Below are 20869 nucleotides of genomic sequence, written 5' to 3'. Positions count from 1 at the left end.
CCAGATAAATTTAAATTTTCAAAATAAACGACAAGATTAATCGTTCATATCCCTTCAGGGCACATTTGAAGCACAAATCTATACTAATTTTGTTTGGCTGGGTCTAATTCAGTTGTCAAGATTTGCTATTTGGTGCAAATCTGAGAAGAACTAACAGATCTCGAGGCTGAACAGTTGAACACATGGTTGTTGGTGAGCTGATGGACATTATCAAGTCACCAGTAAGTACAAAGAACTCTAAATTCTGTGCTTCATCTCGTAGCTAGTATGTGTGACGTTCATTCCCATTTTGGTTTGCATTTTTATATTTTTCAATGGGACAGGGAAGCTTAAAAAGGCCATTTTACAAATGTTCTTGGTTTTATATTTTATCATCAACTTTGACACAGCAGAACACAGAACATTTTGATTTAGCATTGAGATTTACGTAAGTTTCTGACTAAAAAAGTGAAGGCTATAAAAATTAGCGAATCAACCGAACATTACTTGAGTTCACTTCAGCTAATATCATCAGCTAGCGATCAATTCGGTTCCGAACGCTGTGACCTTGATGCATGACACAAAGTAATTATTCTTGATTTCTCGAGCCCAGCCTCTGTAATAAAATATCTGTTAGCACACGGGCGGTAATGAACGGCTAGAAATTGCAGTAGTTCGCACACAAACAAAACGCGACTTTTGCTTTTGTCGCCTTCTTTTGTCAGCCTCGGACTTTAAAAAATATAATGCTGCGCTTGTTGCGTCAGGCGCTCACGCACGCACAGTGCAATTTTAATGACGGAAAGAGACAGAAGCTGTCGGCCTGCAACCTTCGCCGCACAAATTATACACGTATTGTGACTGGAATAATAGCAAAAGTGCCAATTGACTAGCATTGCATTCGTTGCGCAAATAAGTTTTCTGTGCAATAAAACAAATATAAAAGCAGGTGTCGCGACGAGGAATTAAAATATATCACGAGCTGCAGGGATTTTATCTAATATTTATCATTTGCCAAATGTTTTGCGATATCTTGACGTTCCAAATGTTCATATATATCGGAATGAAGTTCAGTGGGGCAGATAAAAATTACTGCGGAGTTGTTGTTACTTTCAAAAGGCAAAAAACTAATTTTTTATATGATGTTAAATCGGAAAATATATTTCAATATCATTTTAATTAAATACAGGGCGTATAGGTTTTATCAAGATTGAAAGTTTATGATTAAATTTTTTTGCATAAAGACCAAAGTGAAAACCATTGAAAGGAATATTTGTAAAAAGTACAAAAATTAATACGAAACTATTAACTTTGGTCTGTCCAAACCTTCACAGATCTTCCAATTTTACATCTTAATATTCCATCGTAGCTTTTGAATTTTTTATTAAAAAATACCGGTTTTATGTGGCAGGTAACTGCGTAATGTTCAAACCCGAGAACATTCTACACCTTCTTTGAAAGTTAAAATTAGAGCAGTTACATGTGAGAATTGTATAATCTCTTGTAGGGGAGTTTTTGCCGTCAAAATTTTCAAATTATGTTGAATTCTACTTAGAGTACTTGATCAGACATGGAGAAATTCCGTTTTCAAAGCCCAGAAAAATGTTACCTCAAAAACCCCAAAAAATAAAAGACTGCAAATCTTGATTAAGTTGAGATATCATCTTTTGAAATTTAAACTAGCTAACCTAAATTTGATCCTGAACATGTTTTCAATTGACACAAAAATCGGGGTTCAAAGGTCACGAACCTCTGGCTCAAAGCTGCTCTGCCGTGCATAAGACTAATTGTAAGTTGAAAATGTGCCTAATGTTAATCCGAAATCAAATTCTTCCTGTCGCCAATTAATTTAAGCACGCCGAGGGTACAAATATTAGGACCATTTGAGGTCAATTTCCAACTTCAAGGACCATCCCTGATGAGAGTCAAAAATATAAAATATTGTGTCATTTTATAGGTTAACATGAACAGGTAATTAAATTTTTTTCAAATTATATTAAATTTGATTCTTGGTATATGGCTATCATGGCAGATGCACTCGAATTTTCCATAATTTTATATTCGAAATTAGAAGCAGCTTCCTCTCGGTGTATGATCTAAACTGATATTCTAACCGAAAATAATTTTAGAGTTTTATGAATCACAAATTTCGGAAATGGCGCGAAAAGGTCTAATTCCATGAGGGCATTATTGTTTTGTATTTGTCTCAGTCACGCGAAGGTTGAATATGATGAAAGAATGAAGAGGCGTTCGGGGGAGAGGAGAGGGAAACGCAGCGATTAGAGGTGTCTGCTGTCGAACATGAGAGAAGAAAAACTCGGTCCGCCCGACCGTCGTCAGGGCGAGAGAAGATTCCGAGAGTCTAATCACAAGCCGCAAGAGAGTCAGAGGCATCATGTGGAAGCTGGTGGCGGTGTTGGCTTGCGCCGTGTTGTCGACGGCGCCGCGGCCTATCGGCGCTTTCAACTTCCTGGTGCTGCACCCGCTGCACAGCGGCAGCCACGAGGTGCAGCTGCGCCACCTGAGCCAGCAGCTCGCCCTCAGGGGTCACGGGGTGACCTACCTCAAGTTTAAGAACTTTGTCCAGCTTCCGCCGCTGGAGCACGAAAACATCACCTCCATTACCTTGGCAGTAGACAACTCTGATGGGCACGTCCCCTTCGTCACCCCTGAGAAGGAGGGAAGGTAATTAATCGGACGCTTTTGTTCTAAATTTTTGTTCAATTCTATCACCTTTTTTGTGTTTGCTTTGATGAATAATTTTTTCTAAACGATCAACCAGCATAAATCGTATTTAATAAAATGCAAGTTTTTGTTTCAACAGTTTTTAATTTGCCATGTAGTGTTATGTATTGTCGATTTTAAAATATTTTGCAACGCTCAGAAAAAGTATGAATCTGTTTTCTCGGCAAATGCCTTGATCCTTTTTCCATTTCCACCAAGGTTAAGCTATTTGTGCTCATTTATTTATCATACTCACAAACGTAGTATATTACCGCAAATCAGAGACAAAAGACAAGGCTCACCAGAGCTGGTGAGAACACTCGATCTTATAATCTTAGGCTGGGATTGTAAAATTTAAAGTTAACTAATTTTCTGAGTGAGCTTCCAATCGTCGCTATTATTTCAATTTTAAGCCATTTGAACCAAACTCAAGTGGCCAAAACAGTTTAAATCAGCCGTAAAGTCATTCGGTAACCAATTTTGTTGGGTTTTATTTCTAAAATCAAGTCCTTTTACCTTTTAAGCATTATAAAGTAGAGATTTTCTGTAAAATTAAATAATTTTGCCTGTTTTTATGTTCAGAAATATGATTTTAAAAATTATATGGTATGTGTCAAATTCCTTGTGATATAAAAATACAACAATGAAAATATCACAAAATCAAATCTGTTCATTAATCAATTTTCTATTAAGAAAACCCATCAACCCATCACCCGGGGTTGAAATTTTTGGGTTAATAACGAACTTAGTTTGAACTGAGAGCGTTTTTGATGTATGGTTTCACGTGTTTTATTCCCCGCGAGAATCTCAGTTCTGCAGTTCTGCACTTAATTCCATCGTATCTCACTCCGTTTGGTCGTAATACAAAATGTTAAATGCAGTCTTCGTGCACCAGGCGTTCCTTAAAATATTAAAATCAACCTCTTTTTCAACGAAATTAAATTATCGAATTTTGGTGTGCGCTCAGATTTATGCTGCCGCTGGACGTGATGTGGCGGGACGGGCTGAGTCCGTGGGGCGTGCCACTGGACGCGTTCTGGACGGTACCGGCGCACTGCGACACGCTGCTGCGGGACGTGCGGCTGCGGCGACGGCTGCGGCAGGTCGGCTTCCACGTTGCGCTGGTTGACCTGCTGAGCAACGAGTGTGGCCTGGCGCTGGCGCACGCGCTCGGCGTGCCGGCCGTCGCGTACTGGGCGCTGCCGGCCACCGGCGGCGAGGCCACATTCAGCGCCGGAATGTCCAGCCCATCGGGCGCCGTGCCCGCCTTCATGAGCACCTACTCGGACGCCATGAACGTGTTGCAGCGCGGCGTCAACCTCTTCTACGCGGCCATGAACCAGCTGCTGATGCGCTTCCAGTTCTTCCTGGCCGATCGCTCCATCCAGCGTCACCTGCCAGGCAGCCCCGACTCGCAGCAGCTGCTGGCCAACCTGTCTGGACTTCTTGAGAACTCTGATTTCAGCGTCGACTACCCGCGCGAGTACCCGCCCAACGTCGTCAACGTCGGCTGCATGCAGTGCCGTGAGCCGCATCTGCTGCCCCAAGTGAGTTTCTCGTTCTCTCACCTTGCCTTTCCGCACCTACAGTCCTACACTCCCCTGGAGTTTTTTTAGTCAGACTGGGTCTTGTCCGACTGGCCTCTTGCTGGCTGTGCAGAAGGAAGAAAGTTGTAAAAGCTTCATTAGAAATGTCGTGCACGCCTTTTTCATTAATCAGAAGGGACGTAAATAAAGCACGTCGTTGTCCTCCGATGCTGTGTTTTACAGAGGACAATGATAAATGCTTTCTGACAACCCCACAAAATTAATTTTGACGGTTGGTAGTTTAACAAGACTCTTTCATCGAAACGACGATTCTTTGGACGTTTTTGGTATCAATTTAGACGATTTCTTAGAAGGTTATTAAGCCAACTTTGACGGTTTTAGACTTTCCCTCGCATTTAATTATTATTTTTATTTATATGCAATTAACCTTTAGGTTTATAAAAGCAAAATCGTCTGAATAGAGCAAAATCTTAACATGCATCGATAACCTTAACCATTTTGTGGTTTTCGAGTTTTTTATTTAGGCCTCAAAAGTTAGTTTGGCTTTAGATTATTGTAAAAGTAGCTCAAGAGTCTTAAATTTGCTTTTGGATTGTAAAAGTGAATCAGCTCAGTTAGTCAGTCGTCTTGAATTTTATCCCATACTCATTTTCTTCTAAAAAAAAATACATTTAAATTTTGAAAAATTTACGTGGAAGAAACGTTATGGGGTGAATTTAATTAAATTGCTGACTACTCCCATTGGAGAAAACCATGGATTGAAAGTCCATATTTAAATTTTAAAATATCAATTTTGTTTTTGTGTCGGTCAGGAGCTTGAGGAGTTTATGCGGGGATCCGGAGAAGCCGGCGTGGTTCTCTTCTCGATGGGTGCCACCTTTGACGCATCGATCGCTCCTCCTGAGCTCTTGCAGAAGCTGCTGCTGGCGTTCTCGAGGCTGCGCCAGCGGGTCGTCATGAAGATTTCGGGTGCTCTGCCCAAAACGCTGGCCGTACCCTCCAACGTCCGGATTGAGCGTTGGCTGCCCCAACAGGACGTCCTCGGTGAGAGATTTTAAATTCAACACATTCTAAGAAAATAAGCAAAGTTTAACTAGCGCAGTACACGCAAGCATGCCAATTTTCAAACTCTTTTAACCTTGCGACAATGACGGTAGCTAAGTGCGCGTAACCAATTATATTTTATGTTGAAATATAGCTGTGTGCACTTGTCACCAGGAGTCCTCATCAATATACGAGGACAAAATTGTATTTATTTAATGAATTGTTTAAAAGAGACATAACAAACTTTTGCTTGTTTTAGCGTATATTTTTTAATTCTCTTTTTACAATTATTTGACTGAATGAGATTTGTGTGTATATGCCTGCTCTCTCAGGGCACCCAAAGACGCGCGTCTTCTTCACACACTGTGGGTTGCACGGCGCAATGGAAACTGTGTGGCACGGCGTGCCGGCGGTCGCGATGCCCGTCTACGGTGACCAGCTGGACGTCTCCAGCTTGCTGGTCCGCCGTGGCCTCGCGGTCAGGCTCTACAAGGAGTCGAGCGCCCAGCAGATCTTGCACGCCGTCACCACCGTGCTCGACGACCCCAGGTTTGTAACTATTTATTTTCTTTCTCTCTCTCCCTCTCTCGCCTGTTTGATTTAACAAGCAATCATTAGGAATATGAGTTTTTTAATCATCCCTAAAACTATCCATATTAATTTCAATGTTTCATATACTCACCATAATTAATGGAAATATTCAGTTTGTCTGGACTGCTATTTTGGTTTGTTGCTGATTGTGAAACATTGAAATCGATAGGGGTTTTAGGGGATGAAAGCCCTGAAGAAAAATTAACCCCGGCACCCTTGATTTAAGCCCAATTATCAAAACGTGTGCGTTCTATATGAGCACAACAACAAAATTAATCGTATTCCTAATGATCAAGGGGTTTGTTTGGGGTTGAAATTTCATGCATTTACTAATGACAAGGACATCACAATAATCCATAAGTTGACACGAGTAACCCTAATCCTCAAGGGTTAATCAGACCGAGCGTGTTTTGAAAATTTTTTTGGTTTGACATTATTTTTAAATTTACGTCCAACATTAAGTCGCAAATTTTGTAATTTTTATTTATTTACTTTTTTTTAAAAAGAAGAGCCCTTCGATCAATCGTACACTTTGGCGCGTGTTTCAGTTTTGCGCGACGGGCCGCGGAAGCGAAGCGTGTGATGCGCGACCAATTGACGAGTCCGCTGGAGCGTGCGATTTGGTTTGTGGAGCACGTGGCGCGCACTGGTGGCGCACCGCACCTCAAACTCGCCTCGCGCACCCTCTCCGTTGTGCAGAAGCACAACCTCGACGTGATGGCCGCCGCAGCCGCACTACTCGCCGTCCTCGTGTCCGTGGGCCTCCGCTGGAGGCCCACCGTCGGCCCGCCACGACTTCTTCATTCGCACAGAAAAACTTCATGATGGCAATCATTAAATTTGTACACTCAGAGGTACAGATTTTTATTATTGCTGTTCAGTGTGAGTCTCGCGACCTTGTCGGCTGTAAATATATAAATAACACAATAAAGTCCCTGTTTTTTGTCGAAACGCGTCATTTATTTTTTCTCTGCCCAAATTATGCGGTCGGTGGGAAAGGAAATTCGGCGCCAAGGCCTGCTCCGTAAGTTCTTCCTGGACACTAGCTTTGAAGAGTTAGTTGTCATTAGCGCCCTATCAAGTTACTTGTCAATTATGAAAAGGAGCACTAAAGCATTTTAGCAGTTGCGATAATCAAACAAAACTTTAAATGGCTTGCTAGAAATCGAATTTTTTGTCATCATATATGTATTTGATGGTCATTCTGAGAAAAAATTCCGATCGTGTCAGTAGAACTCATAAATTATGCGTTGTGTAATTAAGTCGTTGTTTGCGTCCGTAATTACTTCCTGAAGTGATATATTCCCTCCGTTTTGGATACTGCATGATAGCGCCTCGCGAGAGCTAACAAAAAATAGCAAATTCGCCTTGTCATTGTGCGTTTCTGGATGGTAAATTCTGAAGGTCGTTACGCCACACGTGCGAGTGAGACCTTTTGTCGTACAAACGAAATGTCGATTCGGAAAATATGCTGACGAAGATTAAACAACAAACAAATCGAGTGTTGGCACCTTAGGAGCAAACAATGCTTCTGTTGCCTCTTCGAATTCCAGGTTTGCTATGGGCGAGCAAAGATTAATCCGGGCGCGGTTTCCATTGTATAAATGAAGAACCTTGAAAATTTCGTTTTCGTGCGCGCGCGTAATTGATAAAAGCCGAGATTATTTCACTCTTGTTAACTCAAAAATTGTCTTGTGTTTTATTTTCAAGGCGAGACTAATTATTTATAATATCTTTTGGAGTCGTTATTTGATTGCCCTTCTGGTTAAATGCGTGCCGTGCACTCAAGAAATTTTGTCCCCCTCATTTGAGACCTCAATTTTAAAGGAAATTTTGTGAGAACCTCTTTCTCTCATTTAAGTTTGGTTTTCATTACAGGAATTTAGTCGTCCGATTTTTAAATTATATGATTTTTCAACACTTGGTTTGTAAAAACTCGCATTTATCGAAAGCGAGATCCGATGAAAAATAAATTGTGTTCCAACGTAGGGGCTGACTGATCGGGCGAGGGAACAATTAAATATAAATTGCATTGAAGCAAACAAGCTGCAGGTTCCCCCGATCTTTTATTTATTTTTATAAGCTATGTAAACCGTTTGATATAATCCAGATAGGATCTTGATATTAATCAGTGTTCAGATCGTTCTAGATAAAAGATAAAATAAAGATATTGAACGTTCCCAACTTTGTATTGCATATTTTTTAAATGGAAATTTTTTGGAGGACTTTGCTCCTCTTGCGCTATCTGACCCATAATCAAAATTTTCATAATTATAAGTGTTCCGCAGACGATCAAAGTTTCATACATCATACAATAATCTATATACGGACCTGACTTACACATTTTTCCAAACTTGTCTTTGAGTGTCGGTGTTTATATCCCTTGGTGCCTAAGCAAATAGAAAACGAGCTTGACTGTACTTCCTTATTTTTTTTTAAAAAAAAAACAAGGTAGGAAAGGTTTTTTATTGACCCAGAATTAGGCTACAGTTGAAATTAAATTTTGAATCATAATTTTCAAAGATCAAAGTAAATCAGTAGTGCGCTTGAGAATTGCTCTCTTTTTGTTAAATTTCTAAGAAACTGCGTAGCTATATTAATTTGATTTTTGCGCATCTCTCTCAAACTTGCAAATTACTTTATTGAAATATATTAAAAAAATCAATTTTGTTTTAATGAAATGAGCAAAACAATTAACAAAATATTTGTCCGGGTGATATTGCAGACTGTGTAAAAAAAGATTTTAAAGAGTGTGATTGCGCTATGAGATAATAAAAAAATGACTTTGTTATTTGTCTTATTTGTGTTTAATATGAATTTAGTTTCAAAATTTAAGTTTATTATGGGCTGACAGGGCAACTCATCTCTCGTATTTTTATCACAAATAAATGTTTACAAATTTATTAAAATATACAAACCCTAGCACAATATTCATGAGATTTTAAACGCATATATATATATATATAGAAGAACAGAAGCATGTAGTGAAAAATAATATATAATGTATGCTAGAGTGTGGTCGTCACTTATAGTCCTATTCAATGGTAACATTTTATTTCTCTCCTCTTCTCTCCCTCTCTATTCTCGTAATATTCATTAGTCATGTGTCATTGACTCTGGTAAACAAATAACATTCTTTAAAGCAGGGGCTAAAAGATGCTGGCGGCGTGCTGCAAATGTTTCAAAGGGCGCTCGGGCGTCCGTCTGGTCAGCACAACCTTGGGCAACGTCGACTATGACCCGGAAACGCATGTCATCAGGTCCAACTTGAGCGTCCAAGTGCCCGAGCTGACAGTCAGCGAGTACGTGTGGCAGCACGCTCACAAATGGGAACACCTACCAGCGTTGGTATATAAATACACTCGTCCTAAAATTTAAATATAAATGTCTCCCTTATTACTTGATTTTTGTAGACGTGCGCAATCCGAGAGAAGGTGTACACCTACGGCGAGGCAAAGGGCGCCAGCACGGCGTTCGGCGTCAACCTAGCCAATGAGCTAGGCCTGAAGGACGGCGACGCCGTGGCCCTGTTGCTGCCTAACATGCCCGAGTTCGCACTCGCCTTCCTGGGCTCGACCTCGGCCGGTCTAGCGGTCAGCACCGCCAACCCCATTTACACTGCAGGTTTGAATTGCAAAAACCAGCCGCAGAGTAAATTTAGCCAATTTTTTTTACCCAGCTGAATTGGGTCACCAGTTCGGCGACGCCAGGGTGCACGCCGTGGTGACCACCCCTGAACTGGCGGCCACTTCCAGAGCGGCGCTTCCCGACGGCGCCGTGGTCGTCACTGGCGATGCACCTCCGCCTCAGGGGTGCCTCAGCTTCGAGCGGCTGGCCAGCAAGAGCACCAGGGGTGCCAGGGTGCCACCGAGGCCGAGCCTCGACTCGGTGGCGGCGCTGCCCTACTCAAGCGGAACCACTGGAAAGCCCAAAGGCGTCATGCTGAGCCACAGGAACTTGGTCACCCAGCTGTGCCAAATGCACCACCCTGAGGTCGTCACAAACGCCAACAGGGAAGGTATTTGATTTCGCCAAAAATTTTATGATGTATCGTCAAAGCTGTTTGCTGGAAAGTTACAAGAAAATTTGAATGGAATATTATGGGAAAATGCACTATCAGAAAAAGCTTGATAGATATAAAATTTCAAGTAATGACTCTTTGATTTTTAATTAAATTTAAACCTCGAAAAATACCAAGGAACCAAAAAAATAATTATTTTATTTTTACATAACCCTTTTTTATGGGTTTGATTAATTTGATTTTTTATTAAAATTCATCTAGACTCTATGTCATGTGCAATTTTTAACAGCGGGGCGCTAATTTATTTGTAACAATTATAATCCGTAGTATTTAGAAAGACATTTTTTCATATTCCCTACTAAATATCAAGCAGTAGACTGAAAACAATTATCGTAAATTTTTAAAGGGCATCCCCAGGCAAGAAATCTCGCGATCCTCCCCATGTTCCACATCTACGGCCTCAACGGCGTCATGAACCTGGCGCTGTCCCGCGGACACAACGTGGTCACTCTGCCTCGATTTGAACCTCAAACCTTTGTGCGCACCATGAAGAAGTACAAGGTGCTTTCGCCCTCAAAGACCATCCGCTTTTATGTAATGTTTTCTTTTACAGCCCAATACAGTGTGCGTTGCGCCGCCGCTGCTGTCATTCTTGCTGCAATCCCCAGATCTGACCCGCGAGGACCTGAGCGAGCTGTGCATCGCAGTTAACGGCGCCGCACCGGCCGCCACCTCAGTCGCCAAAGGGCTGACTGAAAAGATCAACAACCCTTCCAACTTCATTCTCAAAGAAGGTTCATGTTTGGCAATTCCAGCTTTGAAAGTTTTTTTGTGTCTTAAAACCCCAATGAAAATTATTTTACTTTGAAATTTAAAGAAAATATCAGTTTCCTTAATTTTCATTTTTCATCTCACTGAAACATTTTTTCTCTCCCGTTTTTCTGTTAAATTTATAGTAATAATTTCTGAAAAATATAATTTATTTTCAGGATTTGGGATGACCGAGGTGTCATGTTGCGCAGCTATGACACCAACGACCCTGAAGAACGGCGTCAAGTACGGCTCGTGTGGCATGAACGTGCCATTGTCCGAGATAAAAGTCGTGGACGACGCCGGCAACGCACTTCCGCTCGGACAGACAGGGGAACTGCTTTTCCGGGCGCCTAGCGTGATGCTCGGCTATTTAAACAACGAAAAAGCAACCAAGGAGACCCTGCTGGATGGGGGTTGGCTGCGGACTGGCGATATGGCCTACATCGACTCTGATGGCTACATTTTCATTGTGGACAGGCTCAAGGAGCTGATCAAAGTCAAGGGATTTCAGGTGATTTAGACAGGTAGATGAGAATATTTTTATATTTTTTCTTTTTCTTGGGAACAGGTTTCTCCAACGGAGCTGGAAGAGACACTTCGCCAAATTCCAGAAGTGCTTGACGTTGCAGTTGTCGGCATTCCTGATGAAAAATCCGGGGAGTTGCCAAAAGCGTTTGTCGTACGCAAAAGTGAGAAGCTATCTAAAGAGTCAGTGGTGCAGTTTCTTGAGGGAAAGGTTGCGCCCTACAAGCATCTCAAAGGAGGAGTTCAGTTCGTCAACGCCATTCCTAGAAGTTCTGCCGGAAAAATCCTACGGAAAGATCTCAAGTCCTTGTGAAACGTTCTGCAACTTGTTTTTAATTGACAGCAATAATAATCAAGTGTGGCTGTGGCTGCTAAAAACTCCAGAAATAATTGTATGTACTATTTTATTTCAAGTGTTGATTTGTTGATTGTTTTGAAGATAAAGAAGTCAAAATTAAAGGAAGTTAAATTGTGGATGATCAAGACAGGGTGGGTTTTACCATAATGTCTTTTGTAATAAAAATTTCTAATCGACCAAAAGGTAATCAAATGGTGCTACTTCTTTAATCAAAAAATAAAAATCCGCGATGGTTGACAGAGAATGACAAAATATTATTAATTAAAAAAATCAACACTGCAACCTTGCTTTTAAAATAATTTTAAAATATTGCCAATTATTTTAATGAAAACACTCGGTGAAGATGAATTGCAGAAAAAAATATATATATTTGCATACTATTATTAAATTAAATACTTTAAATAAAAGAATTTGTGAACTTCTTTTTTCATCCCCCTCTAAATATATATGTATTTTATAATTGAAAAAGTCTGTTGTTTGACGGGTGGCCGTGAGAGGGGGTGGTTTTGAGTTGAGGTATGTTGCGGTTTGAATATCAAAGCGCGCACCGCCCTGCTCACGCTGTTGGTGCCTGTGTTTTGATGATCCTTTTATAAATGATGGCAAGTGAAATTGAAGAAGGTGGTAAGACGACCATTGGAGAGACGTCGAGTGAGTCCAGTGGCCATGGCCAGCAGCAGCCCCGCGAGTCTACCCTGCTGAGAACCCAAAGGAGGCGAAATAGGTTATTAAAAAATGCAACAAAAAATAGCGTTATATCTTTTCAGCCATATAAAAATTAGTAATGGAAAATTAATAATTTTGAAAAATTTACGTGCAGATAGATATTTTAATTTCATTCTATACTTAAAGAAAAGTGTGTAGCATTTGAAGTACCGTGAATTGAAAATAATAGTATTATTAATAGCAATATTACAATATAAAGGCTTGCTGACGGTCATATTTTGTCGGCACTTTTATGCTTGTTGGCGTGTAACTGTCAGTGCGCCAAATAATTGAATCGCAACAATAAAGTTTTTACTCAACAATTATCCAAGCAAAATAATTATGCTCAAATTTTGATATCATCTTGTGGCAAAAAAATTGCGCACAGCCCAATAATCAAACTCAAATTCCCTTTTTGCAAGAAAATGGCAATCAATTCAGAAAAGAAAATAGGGAGTGTTTGTTGAGCAATGTGCTATTTCTTTTTGCCACCAGGACGATTATGGCATGTTCACCGTCAGGTGGCCTTTAATTAAATAATGGTCATGGTGTAATGGCCAAGAGTGCTATTTTTTGGGTGGAGAATAAGTCAATTTACTCAATATACTGTATATATGTACTCATAAAAATAAAATTATTTTTAATTTCCCAGATAACATCTAAAATAACATATTTTCCCTAATTAGTAAAAAGCTTCAAAAATTTTAATATTTTTAATGCTTTTTACTAAATGTTATTTCAACTGTTATCAGGGAACTTAAATAAATTAATTTTATAAGTAATAGATTTTTGATTAATTATTCATAACGAAAATTGATGCCTTATTAAGTAATCTATTTGAAGTGAGAGGGAGAAAATACAGCGCATACTTAGTTCAAATTTAAAATAAAAATTGAAAAAAAACAGTATAGTAAAAATATCTTGTCTTTTATGATCAAATGAACTAGAAAGAAACTGGTAGCAACACAACAGCAAGCGGAGGAAGCAGTGACCGGAAGCTGCGAGAGCCAGGTGCAGGAGCAAGAGTTAACCCAGCCGAGCGTCACCTTTCAAGAGCTACCAGAGGTGCGTTCGATCTGCGAGGGCAAAATCTACGTGCAGCGCGAGCACAGCTTTGTGCCCGTCAACCAGCACTCCTTTTTCGAGTCTTCAGCGTCGGCAGCACTGCCAAACGACGTGGCCGCCTTCTCCCCAGAGGCGGTGGCCAACGAGTTGCAGAGACGCTGCCTGCCCGTCGCCACCTTTTGCCACGGACTGCTCGCCGGCCTTGCACTTTGGCACGCCGTCACTGTAACTATTCTTTCCTTTAATTTATGTGATTTAATTGGCAAATGTACGAAAGGTTAAATTAATCATTTATAATGTTTTTTTAACGTTTGGCATATACTTCTGAACGGAGTAATTAAGTTACATTTAATTAATCGTTTATATTATTTATAGCACGCATTAAAAAATCATTTTACCACATTATTCTTTGCCACTTATATATTAGGCTATCATACTCTTGATTCATTAAGAATTTGTTTTAAAAAATTTGTTTGGAGCGACTGACACGTTTGTTTTTGTCGTTAGAAAGTCTTTACCTAGATTATAATATTCTAACGAATATAAGTTTCTTTGGGGCGAGAGGAGAAATAAACTGATTGTTTCAATTAAAACCCGTCAGATTTAATTCTAAATGACGAGTGGCAATTAAATCATAACCTTCAGTTCAATGGTTAGTCATTTACAATCGTACTTAACAAATATACAACCGACGATCTTCAATGGAGCCAATCTCATCTTTGTACAAATCCGATTCGAGCATTAACTTCAGATTGGTTCGTCCTTCAATTACAAGTTCAGTAACTGGTCCATGTCCACGCTACAGCCTCTCGGCCAGATTGCCTTTATAACATACATTTCGCCATAATAAATTTACAATTCACAAAAGGAATAACAATGGTTTGGAAACAAATTCACATTAAGAATATACTCAGTCCATTCCACCTTCAACGAGCTACGTGCTGCACTCGGCCAGACACGCACTCCTAATGCCAATGCCAGGCTTGAGCATTCGCTCTTGCCAGCTCACAAACATTCTCAATAGCGAATTAAAAGTTTTTCCAAACATATCCTTTAGATGGCGAAACAAATCAATCATACAAGAAATTAAACGAGTGATATACAATTACTCTTTACATTATGGTAACCATGAAGTGATTTTAAACTAATTAAAAAATACAAACGTTTTAGGTTGATTCCAGCCCATGTGACAAAAGTGTCTCAGTGGTGAACATTGAGAGGACTTTCCAAATTATTTTCTACATTCTTTCCACGGTTTCAGCTGTGTCAGTCTTGGACTGGTAATTTTACATACAAAAAATTAAAATAGAAACAAATTGATAACTTGAAATGCACAGGTGCGTGCCGAGCAAGGTGTCTTCGTTCCAAGCGTTCCAGCGGCACCTAGCTGAGAATCCTGCGAGCGTGTTTGCCCTGGCTGCCTGCCTTGTAGCCCACCTTGCCTCCGACCTTTCAGCTAAACTGGACGACCAGCACGCTTTCAAACTGAGCAATTCTACCTCCCTCATAGCCACAAATGTAAGAAAGGATAGAATCTTCCTCTATTTTGGTATTGAATTAGTACCAGATTTTAATTTTTGACATTGCCAATCGATTCCTGAGGGTCGAGTTAGGTTGACCAGCTGAATGCACCCGTCTCTGATTGGTCGGTGGCTAAACTAACGGTTTTACGTTTCTGTCAATTTCCGGCACGTTGTCATATCAAATTTTCGACTGAGTGATTCAGCTTCCCACCATAATTCGACCATCAGGATTAGCATTAAAACATCAAATTAGTGCTAATTTAATTGGAGTGTAATACAGGAAAACTTCGTAGAGATGCACAGGCAATGGCAAACCCTGAATCTGGTGCGATGCGTCCTGGCGGTGCTCGGTTTCTTTCTCACAGCTATCTCACGCAACAGCAATTGAATAAAAATCACCATGTGAAAAAAACGAATTGACAATTTTACTTCAACTCTTTAAATGACCAATTAAGGATCTCACCGCGAATAATGTTAAATTCGTCACTCATTCTTTAATTAAGTTTCTTCTTACAGTGGAAGAAACATCAAATCAATTAGCAGCAAGATCAGCTAGTCTCTGGAGCACAATTGATTCGCACTATTCTGAACGAGTGTTTCAAGCTTTCAGTGATAATTTCACTTCAGGGCATGGGCTCTTGCAGTCTGAAGCAGTCACTGACGATGCGCCACTTGCTGTCGTGAACCGTGACAGTGAAGTCCTGCACAAAGTAGGCGGCCTTGCGGTCCGCGATTCGCACATTGCCAGCGATGAGGATGGTCAGCGTCGACTGCTGACCAACGGCGTACTCGCTGATGGGCTGCGCGTCCAGCGAGGAAATTGTGTGGTTGGTGGCCGGCAGCTCAGCGATAAACTTCTGGATGTTGTCCTTACCGCTGACGCCGGTGCCGTTGTACACCAGTAGGCCCGAGTCCAGGTACAGCTTGTTGATCAGGTGCCGTGTCTTGTCCATGCACTCGTAGTACAGCTTGCAAAATTCGTCCGCCGCCTGACACGCCAGGTCGTTTTTGTCCCGTTGACTCTGTAAACAAAGAAGCAACCGTTACACGTGAAATTTATGTATGATATGGGGGACTCACACTTTCCGCTCACTCACACTTCTCGTTTTTTGATGGGAAGTGTGCGTGTTGGGCGAAAAGTGCGAGTCCCCCATATTAATCAACTCGCACCTTGTTCATTATCACGTAGTTAGGTGGGCTCTACTAAAGATTAAAAATGAATTGCAGACTGCAGAGCCGGAGCCAGGACCGGCTTCAAGCTGTTGAGTTTTCGGTTTTGTTTGTCTGTAATGTAGTCCAATTTTTTTTAGTTAAGAGCATCAACATGAGGAATGAGGAAAGCATGGGCTTGTGTGTCGAAGTTGTCGAACAAACGATCGCTCAACGCCCCCGCTGCATACGCCATCTATGATTGAACCATAAAGTTACGCCCCCCAAAAAACCGCATATGGCGGCCATAAACCTGTTTTAAAGCGATCGACGCGACTCCAACGGTTGGGTCGGGAAGCTATTAGCGGGAACGGGTTCGGGCCATAAGAAACAGAAATTTGATTGGTTGTTTGTTGACGTGCGAGTAGTCATGCGATAGCAAACTCTCATAAAACTTATCATTGCTGGCAACTTTTTAAAATTTAAAATAGTTTTATTTGATTCGAATAAATGAGATATTCTAGAATTAAAATTTTTAAATCATTTTACCCATTCTTATCTTGAATAGCATATTTATTTTTAAGGTTTCATTTGGTATGGTTTATTTATTTTTGTTGGCAGAACTGCAATGAATGTTTCAAAATGTAAACACAGAACACAGGCTCAGCCTGGGCTCAGCTGCTGCCATTTGATTTTGACTCATTGACTGTATCGTTCGGAAAGATAATCAAGGCCAATTTTGCAACGTCTTCGATGCAAATATGGAAAAGTAAGCAATGCTCCACAAATTTTCGTGATTTCATAATCATTTCTCTCCGGAAATCAGACTAGATTTAAGATTTATTAATCTACATTTTATAAAATGACATTTCTTGTACCTCATGCACCAACAATGTTTTTTGGAGGAAAAAAATAAAAGTGGGTGTGAATTATGTCACTCTCGTACTTAAAGGTCATTATTGCCAACAAATCGAGAACACCACGTGACTTTTAGCATGCCAATGTGCTTGGCCTTAACTGTATGTTATGCATCACCGCAACGGCAATATTATTTTCATTATCTCTTAATCTGCTACCTCATGTAGGATGCGTAGGACATCGGATAATATTAATTGTGTATATGTTTTGCAGTTCCCTAACTGATTTTAATATTTAGTTGCAGGCTAGTGGAATAGAAAAATGCAGCCCATAAGTCGACTCGACAAAGTTTATCGAAGCCTTGTGCTTTCCAAGTTCTTCACCAAAGGATGGGGGAAGCCAGAAAATATAAAAAGGCTATTCGAATTTAGGAAAATTGTGTGTAACAGGGAAACCAGCTTCAAACTTGTACAACCTGACTATCCTGTCAACATCACAAAGGTATTAATTCACTTACAATATTCTTAATAATAAGATAACTCTTTTTTAATCTGCAGGAAGAGAATTCGTCTGATTATACACTGCTTGAGGGACACTTTGTGTCACCATTTGTGCACCATTTGCCTGGAATTTTGCCTCAAGAGGCAGAGCTCGCGCACTTTCAAGTGGTGCTGCCGAAAGAGTGGCGAGACCCGAACTTCAAACCTATGTGCATCCACATGGCTGGAACAGGAGACCATGTAAGAACGCATTGAGATGGAACCGAAGCAATTGATTCTGACACTCTGATTTTCCAGTTCTTTTGGCGGCGGCGGACGATGATGGCAAAGCCGTTGTTGAAAGAAGCAGGCATCGGCGCCATAATTTTGGAAAACCCTTTTTATGGGACAAGAAAGCCCAAAGAGCAGCTGTAGGAATTGTCACAGCCTATCCAATTCTGTATGTTAATCCGTGCTCTTGGCAGGCGGTCCAGTCTGTTAAACGTGTCCGATATTTTTGTAATGGGCGGTTGTCTAATGCTGGAGGCGCTTGTTTTGCTCCACTGGTGCGAGAGACTTGGACTTGGTCCCCTCGGACTCACTGGGATGTCCATGGGTGGACATGTAAGTGTCAAAGCCAAAGTATTGATTGATTGCTTTATTTTTAAATTTTTTTTAGATGGCATCCATATCAGCGACAAACTGGCCTAAACCCGTTGTCCTAGTGCCGTGCCTCTCCTGGTCCACAGCTTCGACGGTTTTTACTAAGGTGCGTTTGCTTCAGTTGCGTTGCCAAATTCAAGGACAAAGCAGCAGCTATAAATATGCATGCTCTTGAACTGCGGAAATATCAGTTGGCCTAAACCCAAAATACGACTGTTGTGTGCCAGAATAGCTTTCTGACAGGGTGTACACAATTTTTTGTCCAGTTTTTTCATGTATAATGCCAGCAAGAAGTTATAAATCGGTTAAATCTAAAAAAAACACTCAAACTCGAGATTTTATAGAAACATGAAATTATTCTAGACTTAAGATAATTAAGTTACAATGACAAAATAATAAAAGAGTTGAAAGGAACAAATAATTCCAAGTTGACCATTATGTTGATTATTAATATTTTTAATGATTATTTGTGGGCCATTTGTTAATGGTTAAATTTTAATTAAAAAGTAATTTTAATTTCCCATTTATCCCATTTTTAAATTTAATTAAAACGATACCAAGGCTTTTGTTAATGATCAAATGTGGTGCAGGGAGTGATGAGCGCTGCAATTGACTGGGGAATGTTAGAAGCGCAGTACATGGGAAACGAACAGTACAGACAGGACTTGAGGAAAATGCTGACGATGGAAAAAGACGTGAGTTGCCTCCTACCTTTCTTGGGCTCGAATTCAGAATTCGAGACAAATTAAAGAGAGTCATGAACCTTTTAGAAAAAGATGGAGACGATTTTCACACCAAATATGATTTCCGTTGCGTGCGAACAGGATGCGTTTCGGGCCGGACAGCACTTTGCGCAGAGCTTCCCAAGCACCATGTCGCGGATCAGTCGAATGGACGCGCAGGAGGACTCGGACAGCGATCATGAGCAGCAGCCGCAGCAAGCGACGATGATGGCAACGGGAACAGGCACAGGGGGCGTTGTGCCAAGCATGCTGGCTGGCTTCCACTTGTCCAAGAAGCGATTGAGCGCATCCGGCAACGCCGAGAAGCGGCAGAAGGCGCAGGACGAGGTGCTGCAGTTCATGCGTGGCATCATGGACGAGTGCACGCACCTCAAGAACTTCTCTGTGCCGGTCGACACAGAGCTGATCATCGCGATTGCCGCACTTGAGGATGCGTATGTGCCCAGAGACAACTGCACGCACCTGCAGGACATCTGGCCCGGCGCTTCCATTCGCTTCCTTAAGGGCGGGCACGTCAGCTCCTTTGTCCTCTACCTCAACACTTTCAGGTATGTTGTAAATATTTCTCGTTTAGTTAATTCAAATTTAAATCTGCGTGAATGAAACTAAATACCAAAAAGTACATGAACGTGGTATTGAACTTTTCTGCTTAAATTTTCTAGAGTAAAACCACAGGAAGGAAATTTTAATTTAATAAAATAGCCATCTAGTGTTTTTCTTTCTTTATTTATTCTCGTTTAGATTTAAACTCTTCATACCAGTATTATACTTTGTCTGTAAAAGTAGACACGCAGTTATTTCTTACTCTGTTTCCAGGAAAGCTGTGATTGAAGGCTTTGAGCTGTACAAACAACGTTACCCAAACGTGATTAGGCTGAACCCGGAGCAGCAGTGAAAAGACAAGAAATAGAGCTAAAACCTTCAACCAACCGACTGATAATTAATACCGCGAACCAACACACAAACAAGCGAATCATTTATATTTTTACATACTGACAAAATGGTGTAACCAATAGAGTCGAGTTTTCCTATGCGCAACTAGTCAGTAAAACATGATAAATCGAGCAGAAGTAGATCGTGTGACTAAAACGTATGCCATTTTTGTCAAAGCGTAGGAAGAGAAAAATAATTGAATGTACTGTGATTTAAGAAAATGTTCGTGAGTAATGTCTGCAAATAATCTGTACAAATCATTAAAGCAACAAGAGTGAACGTAAAACGAAGTTTGGTATACGTGATTGCTAAAGGACATATAATATAACTGCAAGAAAATCGTAAAGCAAACAGGTTTTGGGTACAATAATTTTGCATATGAACGAAAAAACAGTTGTCGTTTACAGCATTAGTAATAAAAATGATCGCTGATTTGAAATCGGAGATCAATAATTCGCGTGCTCGCACGTTGGCCGGCAATAAGCCACACCCATTAGTACAACATCCATTCATTAAACCGGTGGAGCAGCCAGCAGCACTTGGACGCGACTTTCACTTTTTTTAAAGTTCATTTTTTCCTCCTCTCCTTTCACCTTTCTTTCATTTTACAATCTATAAGCTTATGAAACCAGTTGATCCACATGCACTAACTCTTTCTGACACGACCATGGGTGCGCGCAGACGTGTTGTGAGAGAAGCATGCAAATACACACGCAACCGCATCAAGATGAGAAAGGATGATGGTCAATTTGATTTCTTTCTCCTCTTTTTTATGCAATAAGTTTGCGTTATGATAATGAGGGTTACAGTTAATGAATAATCACTTTCCTTTCACCTTCTTCATGGCACTTCATGGATTAAATCAACGATAATATTGAGGGATACTATCATCTGTTGAGGCATAAAATGAATGGCCGTTTTGTAAATTTTGTTAATTATATTTTGAGCTATATAATTATTCTACACTTCCTTATATTGTGCCTTTGCCGCCTTTGCTATTTATTGCTATATGGGTGCCAAGTTCCTATAACTACTGCAACAGTTTTTTTTAAATCCGATGAAGAATTTAACCTGGGGAAAACCAGAAAATTTTAATGTCATTATATTAGCCTACCAGTAAGTATGGAATGTAGTTCTAGACAAAGACAA

At 40.5% G+C, this 20869-nt stretch overlaps 5 protein-coding genes across 6 annotated transcripts; 4 read left to right on the top strand and 1 right to left on the bottom strand.

Moving 5' to 3' along the window:
• Positions 1-106: 106 nt before the first annotated feature.
• Positions 107-6836, top strand: LOC135940810 (UDP-glucuronosyltransferase 2B4-like). Its single transcript, XM_065485877.1, has 5 exons — positions 107-2664; positions 3671-4250; positions 5063-5294; positions 5627-5843; positions 6434-6836. Exons 1-5 carry the CDS (start codon positions 2375-2377, stop codon positions 6708-6710), a joined length of 1596 nt encoding a protein of 531 aa, XP_065341949.1. The 5' UTR covers positions 107-2374; the 3' UTR covers positions 6711-6836.
• Positions 6837-8994: 2158 nt separating this feature from the next.
• On the top strand, positions 8995-11802 carry LOC135940802 (uncharacterized). Its single transcript, XM_065485866.1, has 7 exons — positions 8995-9233; positions 9299-9509; positions 9565-9903; positions 10313-10467; positions 10520-10700; positions 10896-11230; positions 11288-11802. The coding sequence occupies exons 1-7, from the start codon at positions 9042-9044 to the stop codon at positions 11555-11557; spliced, it is 1683 nt and encodes a 560-aa protein (XP_065341938.1). The 5' UTR covers positions 8995-9041; the 3' UTR covers positions 11558-11802.
• Positions 11803-12158: 356 nt separating this feature from the next.
• Positions 12159-15283, top strand: LOC135939098 (transmembrane protein 237-like). The gene is made up of 5 exons (XM_065483324.1): positions 12159-12326; positions 13255-13597; positions 14543-14652; positions 14710-14944; positions 15176-15283. Exons 1-5 carry the CDS (start codon positions 12199-12201, stop codon positions 15281-15283), a joined length of 924 nt encoding a protein of 307 aa, XP_065339396.1. The 5' UTR covers positions 12159-12198.
• A 15-nt stretch (positions 15284-15298) lies between these two features.
• Nxt1 (NTF2-related export protein 1) lies at positions 15299-16259 on the bottom strand. The gene is made up of 2 exons (XM_065496695.1): positions 16066-16259; positions 15299-15917 (listed from the first exon to the last, which is right to left on the bottom strand). The coding sequence occupies exons 1-2, from the start codon at positions 16072-16074 to the stop codon at positions 15519-15521; spliced, it is 408 nt and encodes a 135-aa protein (XP_065352767.1). The 5' UTR covers positions 16075-16259; the 3' UTR covers positions 15299-15518.
• A 445-nt stretch (positions 16260-16704) lies between these two features.
• Positions 16705-20010, top strand: LOC135947758 (protein ABHD18). Of its 2 annotated transcripts, none has more exons than XM_065496694.1 (9): positions 16705-16813; positions 17201-17403; positions 17460-17642; positions 17700-17812; positions 17867-18005; positions 18061-18150; positions 18635-18739; positions 18869-19335; positions 19604-20010. In XM_065496694.1, the coding sequence occupies exons 2-9, from the start codon at positions 17224-17226 to the stop codon at positions 19680-19682; spliced, it is 1356 nt and encodes a 451-aa protein (XP_065352766.1). In that variant the 5' UTR covers positions 16705-16813; positions 17201-17223; the 3' UTR covers positions 19683-20010. The 2 variants fall into 2 exon arrangements, with proteins under 2 accessions (XP_065352766.1, XP_065352765.1); XM_065496693.1 differs by having other exon boundaries at positions 18815-19335.
• The last annotated feature ends 859 nt before the right edge of the window (positions 20011-20869 follow it).

Source organism: Cloeon dipterum, chromosome 1 (assembly GCF_949628265.1).
Source record: "Cloeon dipterum chromosome 1, ieCloDipt1.1, whole genome shotgun sequence".
Classification (NCBI taxonomy): domain Eukaryota; kingdom Metazoa; phylum Arthropoda; class Insecta; order Ephemeroptera; family Baetidae; genus Cloeon; species Cloeon dipterum.
This window is presented reverse-complemented; position numbering and strand designations above follow the sequence as displayed.

What these genes read in the sequence shown, in the direction of transcription:
- LOC135940810 (XM_065485877.1), top strand. Translation starts at nt 2,375, where the DNA reads ATGTGGAAGCTGGTGGCGGTGTTGGCTTGCGCCGTGTTGTCGACGGCG. An exon ending in ACCCCTGAGAAGGAGGGAAG is followed by an intron (nt 2,665 to 3,670) that starts GTAATTAATCGG and finishes GTGTGCGCTCAG; the next exon opens with ATTTATGCTGCCGCTGGACG. An exon ending in GCCCCAACAGGACGTCCTCG is followed by an intron (nt 5,295 to 5,626) that starts GTGAGAGATTTT and finishes CTGCTCTCTCAG; the next exon opens with GGCACCCAAAGACGCGCGTC.
- LOC135940802 (XM_065485866.1), top strand. Translation starts at nt 9,042, where the DNA reads ATGCTGGCGGCGTGCTGCAAATGTTTCAAAGGGCGCTCGGGCGTCCGT. An exon ending in CACAAACGCCAACAGGGAAG is followed by an intron (nt 9,904 to 10,312) that starts GTATTTGATTTC and finishes AAATTTTTAAAG; the next exon opens with GGCATCCCCAGGCAAGAAAT. An exon ending in TCAAAGTCAAGGGATTTCAG is followed by an intron (nt 11,231 to 11,287) that starts GTGATTTAGACA and finishes TCTTGGGAACAG; the next exon opens with GTTTCTCCAACGGAGCTGGA.
- LOC135939098 (XM_065483324.1), top strand. Translation starts at nt 12,199, where the DNA reads ATGATGGCAAGTGAAATTGAAGAAGGTGGTAAGACGACCATTGGAGAG. An exon ending in GCTGTGTCAGTCTTGGACTG is followed by an intron (nt 14,653 to 14,709) that starts GTAATTTTACAT and finishes TGAAATGCACAG; the next exon opens with GTGCGTGCCGAGCAAGGTGT. An exon ending in TTGAATTAGTACCAGATTTT is followed by an intron (nt 14,945 to 15,175) that starts AATTTTTGACAT and finishes AGTGTAATACAG; the next exon opens with GAAAACTTCGTAGAGATGCA.
- LOC135947758 (XM_065496693.1), top strand. Translation starts at nt 17,224, where the DNA reads ATGCAGCCCATAAGTCGACTCGACAAAGTTTATCGAAGCCTTGTGCTT. An exon ending in GGATGTCCATGGGTGGACAT is followed by an intron (nt 18,006 to 18,060) that starts GTAAGTGTCAAA and finishes AATTTTTTTTAG; the next exon opens with ATGGCATCCATATCAGCGAC. An exon ending in CTCTACCTCAACACTTTCAG is followed by an intron (nt 19,336 to 19,603) that starts GTATGTTGTAAA and finishes CTCTGTTTCCAG; the next exon opens with GAAAGCTGTGATTGAAGGCT.